At 56.7% G+C, this 16,429-nt stretch overlaps 1 protein-coding gene across 1 annotated transcript in view; it reads left to right on the top strand.

The window, feature by feature from the left end:
• Positions 1–1,532: 1,532 nt before the first annotated feature.
• The window catches only part of ALX4 (ALX homeobox 4), a 46,196-nt gene continuing 31,299 nt past the window's right edge, over positions 1,533–16,429 (top strand). Inside the window, exon 1 of the mRNA XM_043581012.1 lies at positions 1,533–2,097. Within this exon, the coding sequence (XP_043436947.1) occupies positions 1,641–2,097 (457 nt within the window). The 5' untranslated portion in view covers positions 1,533–1,640. The remainder of the gene's footprint in view (positions 2,098–16,429) is intronic.

The raw sequence follows: 16,429 nt of genomic DNA, 5'->3' as shown, positions 1-16,429 counted from the left end.
TCACCCCATCCCCAGCCTCCCTTGAGGGAAGTCCTCAATCCGCGGATTTTCCCTGCAGTTTGTCATAGGCTGCTCTGAGCGGTCTCCTTCAAACTGACTCATTCCCCAGTGGGAGACCCGTCTCCTCTGCGCTTGGCGTTTTCGCTGTCCCCGATGCCATCCCTGGACCGTGGAGGGACTAGCCACGGCATGGTGTCCAAGGCGGGCCTCAGCCAAGTGACCACACCTGTCTGAGCCTCGGTTTGTTCATCGAAAATTGGGGGCCCCAACTTCCCACCACTCACAGTTGTTGTGAGATACAATCGATGACTAACCCTGGGGAAAGGGCTGGACGCACCTTAAAAGTTCTTTTCCCTTGCTGTGACTGGTCCCAGTGTGCCCCGCGTCGTCGCCTAGGGAAACCACAACCCATCAAATCCAAGCCATCGGTCTCAGGTCGGAGACAGTGAGTGTAGAGAGAGAAGAAGCTGCCTCACCCTTACCCCAAGCCCCGAGCAGGTGACTGTGAAGACCAGGTGCAGCCAGCAGGTCTCCCAGCCCCTTGCTCTCAACCCCAGACCAAGACCGGAAAATCCCCTGGGTTGGGTGCAGTGCTGGGGAGAGAAGGGCTCTGTCCCAGGAGGGGAGGGAGGGGACCGAGCCGTAAGGCTTCCCCAACTTGGCCCATCGAGGGTCTCTCCGGTGCTTGAGTGAACACAGGCCCCTCTGCACCCAGACCCAACACCCTTCCAGGGGAGGGAAATAGTTAATAAGACGGGAAAGTGGCCCCACAGGGGACTAGTGCTTGGTGTGCATGTTAATTTCACGGAGGGACTGCAAATGGGGAAGAGGGGTTGGAAACAGAGGAAAGGGCACACCAGTGGGAAGGCCCAGAGCTGCACCCACAAATTTGGAGGCAAGTGTCCAAAGGACTCACCCATATCGGGAGGCTGGAGACCCTTCAGACTCCACGTGAAAACCTGTTGGGTGTTTTTGTTTCTTTTCTTTCTTTCTTTTAATCTGTCACTAAAGTTTTGCCTGCCCCCCTCCCCTAGGCCAAACCGTGGACCCACCAATTCTCTGCCTAGCCTCAGGAGTCCTGGGGGTCCCGTCACCTCTCCGGGCCTAGAATCCCTAGAATCCGAAAGGTCCTCGGGTGCCTCCAGGTTTAATCCCTAGCGAACCAGTTAGTAGCATCTCCTTAAGAAAGAGGAAGGGAGGAGCAGGGAGTGGAAGGAGAGTAGGGGTGGAGGGAGATGGAGAGAAGGAAGGAGAGAGTCTTGGGGGGTGGAATTCACTCTCCCCCCCCCCCTTCAAAACCTTAAGAGAGTTTGGGAGATCTGGTCAACTTTCCCAAACATCTGAATCTTTTTACAGCCCTCCGTTCTTTCCCTGGGCCAGCTGTGGGGAGGGAGAAGGAAGAGAGAGGAGGAGGGGGGGGGGAGAGAGAGAGGGAGAGAGAGGGAGACATAGAGAGAGGAAGAAAGAGAGAGAGAGAGAAAGAGAGAGAGAGAGAAGCGCAGGGGAGGAGGGAGAGCGAGCAGGCCGGCGCGGAGCGCAAGGCCACCGCCTCCTCGCCTCTCCAAACTCCCGGCCAAGGCGCGCGGTGGCGTCCTCGCGCTCTCGCTCGCGCCCCCGCCCGTCGCCCGCGCAGGCCAGGCATGAATGCTGAGACTTGTGTGTCTTACTGCGAGTCGCCGGCTGCTGCCATGGACGCCTACTACAGCCCGGTGTCGCAGAGCCGGGAGGGCTCCTCGCCTTTTAGGGCATACCCCGGCGGCGAGAAGTTCGGCACAACTTTCCTATCGGCCGCCGCCAAAGGACAGGGATTCGGAGACGCCAAGAGCCGGGCCCGCTACGGCGCGGGGCAGCAGGACCTGGCGGCACCCCTGGAGAGCGGCGCCGGGGCGCGGGGCTCCTTTAACAAGTTCCAGCCCCAGCCTCAGCCGCCGGCCCCGCAGCAGCCGCCGCCGCAGCCGCAGCCACAGCCACAGCCGCCCGCGCAGCAACCGCATCTCTACTTGCAGCGCGGCGCTTGCAAGACGCCCCCGGACGGCAGCCTCAAAATCCAGGAAGGCAGCGGCGGCCACAACGCGGCCTTGCAGGTCCCCTGCTACGGTGAGTGCACGTGCGGGGCGCTCAGGGCTGGGGACCCCGGGACCGAGGCTTCGGAGCCCTTGAAGCCCACTTGGCTTTCGCGAGGCCGGACTCGGCGGGCTGGGGAGGCGCGGGGCCGAGCAGTGGGGTGGCTCTGGGTCGGCAAATAGGAACCGACTGCTCCGAGGGGACCATGGGATCCGTCCTGCCACCTTCGTATCCTCCAGCCGAGGGCTCGGAGCGTTTGGGCTGTTAAAGACGACCTGGAGTTCGTTTCTCCCCGTCTTCGCCGAACCACTCGCTTTGCGCTGCTTTCGGGGCCGCCTCTGAAGCGGACGCTTCGCAGGGGCTCCGGGCGCGCCGAGGCCAACAGTCCCGGTGCAGCGCTCGCGCGCGGGGCTCCGGGGCTGCGGAGGCCTCGCTCCCCGCAGGCCTGGAGGGAGGCTCCTCGGGCGGCGCTGCAGGTGGGAGCGTCGCAGGTGCCGAGCCCTCTGGGAGCCCGGGGCGCAGTCGGCGAAGCCCGGGATGCCCTGGCACAGGGGGCCACACGGGTGCTGGGCTCCCGGCGCCCGGAGTCATCGAAGACCCCAGTTCGCCACCCCACAAACCCACACGCCCCGCAAGCGCGGCTCGCCGCGGAGAGACAGGCCGGCTCACGCTCCAAGCGTTTCTCCTGTGGCCAACCTGGGGGGCGACTGGCCTGGGAACAACGGTTTAGGACCGACCCGCAAGAAGTCAGGGAACTGCAGAGCCCGAGGCCGGGCGGTGCTGGGGGAAGAGGGAAGGTTCTGGGTCCTGATTTGGGCCCCCAGGGAACCCGAGGCCTAAATGACCTCCAAGCCCCCTTGAGCTCACAGGCAGGACGTCGTAGGCCTGGGCCCCCAGAGGGTGGAAGATCGGGCTGCCTGAGACCAGAGCAGCTCAGGAGCCTATAGGCCTTCCCTCCCACTGAATCCGGATTGATGAGCCCCAAGCCAGCAGAGAAGACAACCCAGAAGGGAGGGAAAAATTTTCCCTGGGCTAGGAACCCTGGGTACACACTCTCCCTGAGACCTTGGCCTTCAGGCAGGGCCCTGGAGATCAGCTGGTCCTGACAGAGCAATGACTTTGGTTGCACGGGCCCAGGCTGGATGGAGGGACCAAGGTTGGATGGAGAGACATAGGACATGGTGGAGGCCTCGGTGACTAGAACAGCCTCAGGAAAACAGCCCGTGGCACGCACTTTCCTACGTTCAAACTAGCTTTCCCAGAGGCTCTTCTGAACCAGTTCTTTAGGTGGTTATTGACACAAACATTTTTACACAATCATACACTTGAGTCTGCGCACACACACAACCTCTTCCTCGTGAGCCAACATGGTCACACACAAATACACTCACTCGTGTGGCCTCACACATAGTCACACACTCCCAAACCCCAAGGACAGGACTGAGAGCAGATTTAGAAAGTTCCGGTGGCCTTTCCCCACTTCCTCCACCTTTCCTCTCCACCTTCCTGTTGGAATGAGATCAGGCACTCAGATCACAGACACTCACAGCTCCACACAGGTACTCAGGCAGGCAGGGGCTGTCAGCCCTTGTCAGCAGGCACCCGCCTGCCAGCGCCTCGGCTCAGGCTCCCTCCTCCTGGCCTTGCCCAGGCCCCTCCTGGTCCCTGTCGCAGAGGACTATTAGGCGAGAGCAAATCACGGCCTGGGAGACCCGTGGAGGTTCACTGTGCAAAGCCAGGAGCCTGATGTGTTTTCTCTCCCACTGCACTGGATTTGCATGTTTTCAAAAATTCACCAGTGGGGCTTCTGAGGAGGAAGAAGCGTTACATAAGAAGAGGTCCCAAGCTGTCTCCAGCCTCTTCTTTGGAAGATGCCTTCAGGTCCAGGGGGGAGGCGGGGAGAGGGCTGGCCCCCTCTGGACACCGTCTTCGAGCCCTGCTGGGCCCCCACACACCAGCCTGGCCCTTCCTCTACTCGCCTTAGCCAGTAGAGCAAGTAATTCCTCTGAAGCCCTTTTCCTCATCTGCATCACAGGGAGAGAATGTTGATAACTTACATCCCTGGGTGGTAAGTGCCCCCCAACCCCGCAAGGGAGCAAGGGAGAGAGCAAGAGTGTAGTGTACCCTCCTCCAGGTTTCCATCCTCAGCCTCTGTGCTGTTGGGAACCTGTGAACACCCAAGTCTTTGCCCCTGCTGTGGGCAAAGCCATAGGCTGCAGGTTGGGACGAAAGGCAGGCCAGCATCAGCTACAGGACCCCCATGCCCCTGCTGCCTGAGATGGAGGGCAGAGCCACAAACAACACACAGCTCTGTGTATTCTTCCCTGGCCAGGAGGTTTCTGGCCCCTATAAAAAGGAGATTAGGCACATTAAGTCCGAGATGGGAAACCTAGACACCCAGAGGTGAGGCTCTGCCCTTTACAGAGGCTGCTAGGAGGAGGGCCTCTGGAGATGGCTCTGTGGGAGACCGAGGCACACCTTGGGGACAGTTCTCTCCCACGCTTGGAGGGTGTGGACTCAAAAGGGGGTAAATGAGGTTCAAAGAAAAAAGCCTGGGGATATTCCCAGGAGCTCCGGAAAGGCGGAAGTAGTCAAGGCCTCCTGCACTAGGCTCTACCGCGGTTGCTGTCGGGCTGACCGCGGGTAGCTTGGACTTGGAAACCTCCCTCCCCGCTCTGTTGGTCCCGCGGCTGGAAGCCGGGTTCTTGATCTGCATAACTGCAACTAGCCGGAGGCGAGGCTCGGGAGGCCTCCTCCGGGACGTCAGCCCCGGGAACCACTCCTCGCGTCTGAGCGCCCCTGGGCGAGTGAGGTGCGGGCCTTGGGGACTGCGCTAGGGCCATGCGGAGAGAGCGCGCGGCGGCGGGGAAGCCGCCTCCAGTCTCCGCCCGCCCGGTCTTCTTGGAGTTGCAGAAAGTGGAGGTGAGAATCCTCTCAAGCTGCAGGCCTGAGATGAACAAGATGACTCCGCAGTCCCCCCGGGTGCAGGGCACAATTTCGATTTTACGAACGCGCCTGCTGCAATTACGACCTCGCCGGGTGCGCACTTCGGCCTTCGAAGTCCTTGCTGGTCCCTGGCCCGTCCTTGGGCCCGTGGGCCCCAGCAGACACGCCAGGTTGGAGACCCTACGTTTCTCAGCGGCGCAAAGAACTTCCTCGTCGCGAGAGTGAGGTCCCCGGCGCCTCGCCCCCAAACCCCGGGCCGCCTCCCCGAGCCGCGAGCCCTAGCCGCGAGCCGCGGCCGGCGCGCCAGGCCTCGGCCACGCGCCCCGGGACGCTTCGGGGGAGCAGCCCTGCTCCCTCCTTCTCTTTCGCTTTCGATTCGGTGCACGAAGGTTTTCGTTGCTAGCCGCTACCTTGCCATCCACTCGGCCCTGGCCCCGGCCCCCGAGAGAAGCGCACGGAGCTCAGAGGTCGGGAGACGCGGGCCAGGCCCGAGACCCCTGGGGCGCGGCCGAACCGCTGCTCCGGATTGTCGAATTAGACGCAGCGTTTGAATACTAAGGGCATTTCTTTCCCCGCGCCGACACAGTCCACACACCACCGAATGTGTAAACTCCGCCCGGATCGTATTGGAAGTTAGTCAAAGGACCGGCGTGCGGTTTTGTATAAGAGAAGCCCAAAATCAGACAGCGAGAAATGGAAGAAGCAGTTAAGAGCCCTGGGTGATTGTAGAGTGATCGAGAAAAAACAGCAACCTGGGAGCTGTGTCGTTGCCGACCCCCGCGCCCTCGTCAATTTTGGAGGAGGAGGTTGAGAAGGAAAATGCTTTTAATGTTTTACATTGTTAATTTCTATAGCCACCAGCGTGCCTCAACAGTCGGCCTAAACACACATGAATTTAAAGAGAAAAACAGAAGACCTAGATTAAAGGGTTAGTAGTTTAAATCAATTGATGTGCACAGTTTTCTTTGTGGTAATTTATGTGCAGTGCAGAGGAAAGTTCGAAGAATTGTTCTGTCTGTCTACGCTGGTGTAACTACCATCTGAATCAAGATAGAGACATGCATATGGACACGAAAATTTGGGGGGTGGAAACTTTTGTGTGTGAGTTGTTTTAAGAAAATTTCAGAAGAGACTTCGGAGAGCTGGGCAGCTCCCCTCCCCATCCCCCCCGTTCACGACGGTTGTGTTTCTTGAGTAGGGTGACCTTGTACACCCGGGCATTTGCACCACCCGGACTGGAAAACTTACTGGCTGCACCAGAAACCTGAATGCAGCAGCGGGGCTATCCCGGGGTCGCCTAAGCCCCGGCCCCCGGCGGGCTGCGAAACAGAGCCGAGGTAGGGAAACAAGTTAAAATACCATTGATAAAATTTCGCCCAAGTCTCTAAGGACTTTCGTTTTGGAGAGCAGCTGGGCACACTTTTCCTGGGACCTACCTTTAGCTCGGCCTCGGCCGCTTTTTTCCTGCGGCTCTGTGCATGGCTTCGTTTTGATGGCAAATGGAAATATGAAATGGAAAATGGAAATAGGGAGACCTTTGCAGTTATGGGGGTGAGGGCGCCGCTCCTCTGGGTTCGGGCTTCTCCGCTGGCCCTTGGACCAGGGTGCCTGAAGCAGCATGCGGGGAAACCTGGCCAAGCGCCGAGGGAGGGTCCGGGGGCTTGGGTGGCAGAATGGGGAAGCCGTGCTTGGTGGTGAGTGTTTTGCTGCACAGAAACGGGAGAAGGGAAGACGGGCTGTGACCGAGTGCTTGGCTAGAGAGAGCTCCCTGTACCCGAAGCCCTCTGCCACGACCCTTCCCTCCCCCACCCCCTTCTAGACCCAGGCACTGTTTTGGGTGGGGCAGTGAGAGCTCGGTTCTGCGTCTGGGACGCGCCTGCCAGGCGCCATCTGGCCACGTGCTCCTGAAGCTACGGGGTTCCCCAGGCTTCGCTAAAGTGACAAAGCGGGTCACCAGATTAGGAAGACAGCTATGTGCTTACTGCTCCGTGAATTCATAGTTTAAGTCACCGGGTTCCCCTTGCTCGGGGGCTCCGGGCACCACGCGCCTTCCGCCGGGCTGGATTAGACAGAAGAGACCCTTCTTCCAAACAGTTCCCTTTTGCGGAAGAAAGAGGCACCCCTCTCCAGCCAGCAATCCCTCCCAGACCCCAGACCCCGGCTGGTGCTTCTCCGGGATCAGAGCTATTTGTGGCCACCAGGCACCTCCCCTTCTGAGGTGCAGCCCCCCCCCTCCTTCTTCTGTGGTCTACAAATGTGCAAATGGGCCACACCCCCACCTCCTTGCAAAAGATTCTCCTTAGGGTACAGGGGGTCAAGGTAACCTGGGTCAGCAAGTCCTCCCTTACCTGAGAGCCGGTTTCCCTATAAAGGCTGACTCAAGGGTTTCCTAGGAGCTTCCAGTGTGTCCAGAGAGGTGTTCTGGGGGCCCCAGACACTAGACCTGCCCACCCACCTCCCATGCCCAGCACATTATGTCACCTTAGCAGAGACTCTCTTCTCTACCCCCATCCCACCCGGAAGCCACCACCAGCACCAAGGAGGAGAGGGAGGGGTGGAAAGGGAGTTGAGGCTTGATTGAGGGGAGGTCTGGAGGAGCAAAAGGCTGGGGATCTGGGTGGCCATTCAGGGCAGCGGATAGTTTCAGGTTTTGGCTCCAGAGGCAGATAAGAGGGTCACCGCGGAGTTCCGTTGCACCCAGAGTGCCTTTTTGGAGAGGAGGGTTTCTGGGAAATACTAGTGTGTATGTGTGTGTGTGTGCGTGTGTGTGTGTGTGTGTGTGTCTGTCTGTCTGTCTGAGACAGAGAGTGTGCACGAGAGAGGCACCACCACCTGCCAAGTACCTGTCTTTCCCTGCCACTGCCGGGTGCCTCTGCTTGAGAACGCAGGCTCAGCTCAAAGATGCTGGGCGCGGGCGTGGCTGCATGTTCCAGAAAGAGGGAGAGCCGGTACGCAGTTCATTGGACTCTTAAAGCAGATTGCCTTAAAGCGGATTCTCCTTCCAAACTGGGGGCTGCAGAGCATGGGCATCAGCCCCAAGGCCCTTGCAGATGGACTGCTGGCAACCGGGGTCAGGGCAAAACAGCTGGTTCTCTGCGCCCCCCAAGGGCCCCGGTGAATATTGAGGGTTTGTGGAGGTTTGGGTGGGGACACTAAGGCCCAGAAGGGTACACATGCTGGGCAGGGTGATAGGGTATACCGGGGCAGGTCTCCACTGCTGTGTGCTCTACAACCTGCATGACTTTGGGAAAACCCTTACCCATCCCCTCCTGGGTCTGAATTTTTGAAATGCAGGAGTTTGGAAAGTTTCCAAAAGCCCTCTAGAGGTTTCTGTGATGGTCCCAGTCTGGACCCGCCTTCGCCCCATTTCCCTGCCCTCCCCTCCCTTACTTATGTTTTTGTGCAGGAGAAATTGGTTACAGTGGACACAAAAGACTTCACTGGAAGCACAAACGGGTCTTGAGGGTTCCCTGAAGTGAGCTAAGAGGTAGGGGACAAAGTGAGCAGCAGTTCCCAGGATAAGTGGGCTGGTGGTCCTGGAGGGCCCGGTCAGACGCAGGTTCTAGACTCCAGGTTGTGTTTAAATACGGAGAAGAACTAACTGCAGAGGGTCTTTGTATCCACAAGTGGCCAGGCTGAAACTGAGGCTCAGGGGTTCCTAGCTCCTCCAGTCTGCTCATGTCCTCTGTCTCCACTTACCTTCCTTCTCTCCACATTTACTGAGTACCAACTAGGTGCCAGCCTTTCTCCTAGGAGAGAACAGAGCGCTTGCCTGCTGTCTTATAGCTTAGATCCTTCCAGATGTAGATCTGTGGGCATAATAAATGTTTACCAGCTGGGAGGATGAACAGAGAACTGAGGTCTCATTACGAGTGTTTCTCAAGCAAGGATAAGCCACCTGTGAGCATATCCCAGTATCTTTGCCTGTGTGAGTGGAGGCCTGGGGGGGTTATGAGCACGTGCACAGTGTGAACTCGGGCTGGCGTGTTCCCCTGTATCGACTGGGTCTGAGTCCTGCTGTCCAAATGCGTTTCAGGAAGTGGCCTTGTGGACTAATTGTGTGCACTCCTGTGTGAGGGACGTGCATATACTTCCTCCCACACTCGCACCTGTTGTACCCGTGTAGGGGAGCTGCATGCGTGGTAGGGGGAGCCCGTGTGCCAGTCAGGGACACCCCTTAGGGCCTCTTGTGTCAGGCATAGCCTCTGCCGCCAGGGTCACTTGCTGGGAGACAGTTTCTAAGCGCCTGTGCATCAGCCACTGTTCTCAGCTTCCCAGGAAGGCTGACTCACTGGGTGGCAGGAGAGTCCCCATGTGGCCAGGAGACACAGAGCCCTAGAGTCTTCCTGGGGCCCTGGCAGGGTCCACCAGGAAGAGACCTCCTCCAACCCTTGAGTATGCTCTGTGTTCCGGGTGGCTCGCCGTGGAGGAGAAACCATCACGGGTGCCATTTTTATGCACGTTCCCATCCCATTTAGCAGATGAGCAAACAGAGACCCGGGGAGAAACGAAGCCCTGTAACCAGGTTGGTGGGAAGGCAGAATGCACCGCTGGGTTTTCTCCCTTCCCCTGCAGCTGTGCTGCTAGGGGCCGGGGAGGCAGGGGTTGAGGGAATGCCTGCTGGGCTCACCCACTCTCTTCCTCTGCTGTGACTCCTCCAGAAGTCACACACACTCTCTGTGTGCAGCAAATAGGGCAGATGCTACAGCCCCACTCTCCTGAGAAATGAGGTGGCCTCCACCCTGAGAGCCTGGGGAGTCAAGGCAACAGGAGAGCACTGGTGGAGGTCCCTTTGGGACTGCAGGGACTCATCTCATACCACCTGTGTCCTGGCTGAAACTCCTGATCTCTGCAAGTTTCGCAAAGCCAAGCTTTCTTCCCTAAGCGGGGGAAACCGTGTGGATTAGAGGGTTAGCTGAAGCCACATGGCCAACTTCCTCCTCTCTCGGATAGTCACCTGCCTGGCCCGGGGCATTGGTCATGTCCAGGAGCTTTGGTACTCCCCTGCCGGGCACAGTGGGTCGTGGTGCTGGGATGGGCATCCCACTCGGTGTTGGAAGAGACACCCACTGTCTGCTGGCCCAAATGTCCTCTTTCACAGACAAGGGGACGGAGATGCTGATTCCAGTTATTGGTTGCTCACCAAACTTTGCCTGTCACTGTGCCGGGCCTTGGCAGGATTCTGAGAAGTGCTGGACACAGCCCCACCTTCAGGTCTGGAGTGGGAGAAAGATCTATAACTTGGCAATTCTCATTCACTGGGGCTGGGGCTGGGGTGGGGGTGCCCCGACTCAGGCTATGGTGTGTGCATGGCAGGAAGGGCTGTCCACAGGGTTTGCAGCTCATTACAAGTCCCCAACCCCACTCCCAGGTGGGCCTAACCTTGCCTGGTAAGGGGAGGGCTCAGAGAAGCGTGGCGAAGTAGGAAGTTGCCACAGACTCCCTGGATCTTCTCTGGAAGCTGTAAAGCCCGAGGCTCCTTCTTCCCTCCCTTCTTCTCTCCCTCCAGCTCTTCTCCAGAGAACCTGGGTTCTAGTCTTGGCTTTGCCATGGAAATGTGCCTTTGGAACAGTACCCTTATCTCCAGGGTGCTACTCAACCTTCTCACTTGTAAATTGGGGCTCTTTGGGCCTATTCTGCCTGTGAGGGAGGAGAGTGTGGGGGCTGTGAGGGTGCAGAGCGATAGAGTGGCTGCAGGTACATCCCGTATGGCCAAGTTCTCTGCCTAGGACGAAGAGCCCCGCCCCCTCATGTTACCCAAGAGCTCCACCCCCTCATGTTATCCACCCTTGAGGGCACTAGGGTGTTGCAGATGGTGGTGAGAAGGTGGGGGGGCTCTGATCAGGTTTCAAAGCGGGGATGGAGACTTTGGGGTTCCTCCAGATGTACAACCCCCCTCCCCCACCCCAGTATCCAGGGATCTCCCTGGCCAGGTCTGTAGCCCAACCATCCGTCTGCGTGGCTTTGCATCTGCCCCAGCTCAGTGCTGGGACAACTCCACGCCCCCACTGCCAAGAAGGAGCAGAGAAGACAAGCATGCACACAGGTCCCCTGCACAGGTCCCCCATTCTGGGCCTTGGTCTCCTGTCTGTAACCCCCCTGCATGGCACCAGGTGATTTCTGCAGCCCTGGGGTTCTGTGCTATTCCAGACCCGGGATCGAGGTGCTGGGAGAGAGGCGGATGGCTCCTCCGGGATCCTCAGGAGGCCCCCGGGCCCCGCCACGCCGCCAGATCCATTGTACTGAGACAGGCCCCTCTGGGAGCAGAAAGCTAGTCCAACCCACCGAAGGGGAAGGTCCGGCATGCCTGGCCTCGCTCTCTGCCTTAGTTTTCCCATCTGCAGGACAGGGACAGTAATGAGGTGAGTCTGATGAGGGGTGAGGCAACAGGGGGTTTGAGTTGGCAGGGCAGAGCCTCTGTGCTGCTGATACCAGGGGACAGCCCGCTTTTCCTGAGCACTCCTGCCCATGCAGCGGGCAATGTGCCGAATCTTGTGTGCGATTTCATTGAATCCCGGTTGCAGCCCTACGAGCCAGATTCTACTGCCGTCCCTACTTCACCGATGAAGACAGACTCACAGAGGTTGACTAGCTGGCCAAAGGTGGGATTGCTAGGAAGACAGAGGGTAAGTTCTTGATGAGCAAAGGCCCTGAGAACCTGAAAGGTGTTCTTTTGTAGGATGATCCTAATTAGACTTGAGGCCACACTAATGCTGTGAGATTGGAAGACTGGGCTTTACAAACATGGCTTCCAAAGAGCTCTTCCCTTCTCCACATCTGGGGATCCAGTGGGGGGGGGGGTCCAGGGTGGCCTTGGTGTCTGGCAGGTCAGAGTTCTAGACCTTACTCTGTGACCTTGGGCATGGCTCCTTCACCTATTCAAGCATCCTGCTGAGCTGCGGGGAGAAGGGGGGGGGGGCGGCGTGCATGACACAGGTGCCTCAAAATGGTATGCGGGATTTCTCCTTGAGTTTCCAGAGGCCCAGGGAACATGCCCCAGAACGTCTGGTCAGGACAGGGTGGAGCTGAGGACCATGTGTGGGACCAGCGATGGGGAAATACTCTCGTCGTTTGTCCACATTGTTGCACGCTGTTTTCCTGAGAGCCTGAATCAGGGCTTGGTGTATGTCGTAGGTGCTCCATAAATGTTGACAGACAAGTGAATGAATGAATGAGTGAATGAATGAATGAATGAATGAATCATTGAATGAAATAGGATGTGAACATGCTAGGATCTCTAAAAATCTTTCTATTCTCTTTTCTTTCCTCCTTCCTTTGAATCCAGGCCTGGGATGAGAACCCCACGTCTAGTTCTCTTGCACCCTGGTGGAAAATAGTTTATTCCCCACAGAGATCCCTGTGGAGTATGGGGTGTGGGAGCAGAGAGGTCTTGGGTAGCCCTATTTTGTAGGAGCCTCGTGCCCTCTCGGACTCCATAGTTGGAAGAACACCCTTTTGCCCCCACTGTCCCCCCCCCGGCTCTCATCTCAGGGCCACAAGCCAGGGTCCAGCTGCTACACCCAGGCTGGCTCTAGCGAAATGGGTAACCTCCCTCCCTACCCTGCTCTTCTCCCCAGGTCTCCCCATTTCCTGCAGTGAGTGCTAGGTCCTTCCTATCTGCAGCCCCACCCCTGCCCGCTCCACTCTGGACCCCTTGTTCCTTCCTGCTGCCTGCCTGGCAGGGCCACCTGAGAGCTACTAATGTTCCTGCCTGGGTACCGCATCTACTCTGCCTTAGCTTCTTGGGGTTCTGACACCACACACACACACACACACACACACACACACACACGGGATGCAGCCCTCTGTTCTGGCAAGGATGCCATCCTGAGATCACAGCCCAGACAGGATGAAGCATTTAGACCTGAGCCTGGGATGTAGTTAGCACTGGGGCAGCAGCATGTGTCGGGCCCTGTGGGGGACGATGTGGACAGAGAGGCAGAGGGGACTCTGACGGAGTGCCCTGCCAGAGGCTTCTCGGCTCCACAAATCCTGCAGGTTTGTGCCCTGTGGCAGGAAGGTGTAGGGCATTTGGCAGTGAGCGAGTTGATCCGCAACCTCAGGGAGCTGGATGTGCAGAAGTGAGAGTCCCCAGGGAAAGTGCAAATGGACTGGGGCTTTGTGGGTATGGACTTTCGAGGTTGGACTTTGGAGGCTGAAGAGGAGCTCAGGCGGAAGGAGCCAGAAACGGCCCCCTTGACTCAGGAAACAGCGTTGCACAAAGGTTTGGGTCAGGAAGATACCGGCAGTGTTTGAAAAGAGCAAGCGTGCGGCGTGCAGGGGCACACTGGATACAGGCGAGATGGGGCCTGAGGAAGGGCAGAGGCAAAGCCAAAAACGATGTCCAAGCTCCGCTGAAGGGTCTGGACCCTGAGCAACGCGGTGAGAGGCCATGATCCCAAGCTGAGTGTTCTTTGTGCCTACTCAGGTGGCCTTTTTAAAAATTCAAACTCTCTGGGGCGCCTGGGTGGCTCAGTCGGTTGAGCGTCCGACTTCGGCTCAGGTCGTGATCTCACGGTCCGTGAGTTCGAGCCCCACGTCGGGCTCTGTGCTGACAGCTCAGAGCCTGGAGCCTGTTTCGGATTCTGTGTCTCCCTCTCTCTCTGAACCTCCCCCATTCATGCTCTCTCTCTGTGTCTCAAAAATCAATAAAGGTTAAAAAAAATTTTTTAAATAAAAATTCAAACTCTCTTTTTTAAATAGGGGTGATTTCTTACTGTGGTAATATAGAACATAAAATTTACCATTTTAACTAAGTGAACCATTCAGTGACAATTAGTACCTTCTTCATGGCGTGTCGCCATCACCACCGTTTATTTCCAGAACTCTTCATCCCAAACTGCTCCATTAAACACTCCCCTTCTCCCTCTCCACCGCATTGCCAGAAACCTCCGTTGTACTTTCTGTCTCTGTACATTTTCTTACTCTGGGTACCTCGTGGAAGTGAGGTCATACAGTATCTGTCCTTCTGTGTCTGGCCAGTTGAACACCTTCTTCGGAGAATCGTGTATTCACGTCTGTTGCCCATCTTTTGGATTGGGTTGCTTGTTTGTATGTTGTTGATTTGCAGGAGCTCTTTATATATTCTGGCTAATAATCCCTCATCCGATATATGATTTGTAGATATTTTTTCTCATTCTGTGGGTTGTCTCTCACTCTCTGGATAGTGTCCTTTTGGCGCACAGAAGATTTTAATTTGGATGAAATCCAATTTATCCATTTTTTTCTTTTGTTGCCTGTGCTTCCGATGTCACATCCAAAGAAGTCATCGCTAACTCACGTGTCATGAAGAATTTCCCCCTGTGTTTTCTTCTAAGAGCTTTATCGCTTTTGCTCTTAAGTTGAGGTGCATTTGGAGGAAGGATCCAGCTCTATTCTCTCGCACTTAGATATCCAGTTTTCCCAGCGCCATTTGTTGAAAAGACCGCCCTTTCTCTGTTGAATGGTCTTGTCGCCTTTGTTGAAAATCAATTGGCCGTATATTTAAGAGGTAATTTCTTGATTCTCTATTCTGTCCTATTGGTTTGTCTGTCTGTCCCCGGCGTGGCTTTCTGAGGTGAAGTTCAGAATCCCAGAATACAGGGAACTTCAAAAATCATCCTTCCATCCCCTTTCCTCCAAGCTGATGACTAACCAGCCAAAGAGATCCAGCTCAGGGACACATTTGTTTTCCAGGAACCAGAGCTGGTAAGAAGGGGCGGGGGGCAGAGCCATTGGCAAGGGTGCCAGAACTGTGCCCTTGGTCTCTGGCTAGGCCCCTGGCTATTTAGGAGCTCCAAGTATGTGATCTGACCCTCCTGTGGGGACACGGCCTTTGAGAAAATCCCCATGTGTGCTTAGGGTCCACACACCATTGGGGCCACTCCTGAGAGGCCCAAATCTGGGACCTCTTCATTCAGGAAGATGATCCCAGAGCCCCCTCCCCGTGGACCAGGTGGGAGCTCCAGGGGGGAAGCCCCCATCCACCCTAAACCAGCTTCACGCTGTTGGCCCTGTGTCTTGAATATTTTCTGCTTGATTCCCATGAGAGGGACTTGCCGCCCCCTGTCTGGTGAACACCACAGCCCGGGGTTGAGGCTCCAGGGCTAGAAGCGATTCTGCGCCCCCTACAGGTGACCAGAGAGGAGGGAGATGCAAAGCAATGGCGGTCACTGCTGGTGGAGGGGCTCCCTGGTGAGCCCAGTGCCTCCGACCTTACCTTGAAGTCCCCCAGCCCCAGTGATTAAACAGAGACCTGCTTGAGCCTGGTCTCCTCACCGGGTGCCTGAAGACGAGGGACAGGCACACTGTCTAGTATTCTGGGATCTTGTGCAAACTGTGTTCAGCCCACAACTGGGTTCACAGGCAGCCTGAAGCTTAAATGCCTTTGGTTTGGGGAGGCTTGGTATATCAAGACCTGGAAACAGATGTCACCCTGTACAGCCGAGGGACCTGGGACAAATTGATCGGCCTCTTTGTCCCAACATTCCTTCTCTGTAAAGTGAGGATAAGAATACTATCAACCTTTTGGGAATTCTGTGAGAATTAAATAAGATAATATGGGTAAAGAACAAGTTCTTGAAGCAGAATAAGTACTCAATCAATATGAGCTGTTATTATTGGCAGGATTTTTCTGGAACCCTGACTAGGTCAGGCTGGTCAGAAGCTTTGATGGGCGATTGTAGTTGACTTGGATACATCAAATTGGAAAGTGAATAAATTCCTACTGAATCTACACTGGGTGGTTGACACAGTCTTTTACAATATGGATGAGTGATAAAGGGGTGGAGGCTGCCCATCTGCCTTAGCAGTGGGACAGGGAGGGTCAAGGAGGGACAAGGAGGGCACCCCCAGGTCGCTCAGAACCTCCAGCCCGTGTCTCCCCAGGCTGCTGCATCGTGTACCCAGGCGTCATGAACTGGGACATAACTTTCTCTTTTCCCCTTCCAAAAGTCTGTTCTCTGAGTTCATGGGTCCTGAGGTCCCCAAGGGCGTTGTGCTCACTTCCGCATGAGCACAGGGCTGGGCAGGGAGAGTGTCGGGCTCGGGGCATGTCAGCGAGGCTCTGCACCCACTCTGGGCCCCAGCACACTTGTCTGCGATCAAGGGAGTAATTAATGGTGGGTGTCACTCACGGGCCAGACCCACGCTGGGATCTTTCACTGAAGCCTCTCAGGAAGTATTAATCCTCCTAAGTTACGGATGAAGCAGGTGAGACCCAGAGAGGGCAGGTGCCTAAGCGGCCCCGCTTGAATGAAGCCAAAGGGCCTTGTTCTTCTCCATTCCTCTGCCCTTAAAGCTAATATTTGTCGCTTGGTGACCTCTTGGCTGTGTATCTGTGAGACACCATCAAGCATGTGGGAGAGCTCAGTACATTGTGGAGTGGGGTGCACCTGGGGGGTTCAGGATACAGCACACCATCTTCCCCTCACCCCTGCGA

This window comes from Prionailurus bengalensis, chromosome D1 (assembly GCF_016509475.1).
Source record: "Prionailurus bengalensis isolate Pbe53 chromosome D1, Fcat_Pben_1.1_paternal_pri, whole genome shotgun sequence".
NCBI classification, from domain to species: Eukaryota; Metazoa; Chordata; class Mammalia; order Carnivora; family Felidae; genus Prionailurus; species Prionailurus bengalensis.
This window is presented reverse-complemented; position numbering and strand designations above follow the sequence as displayed.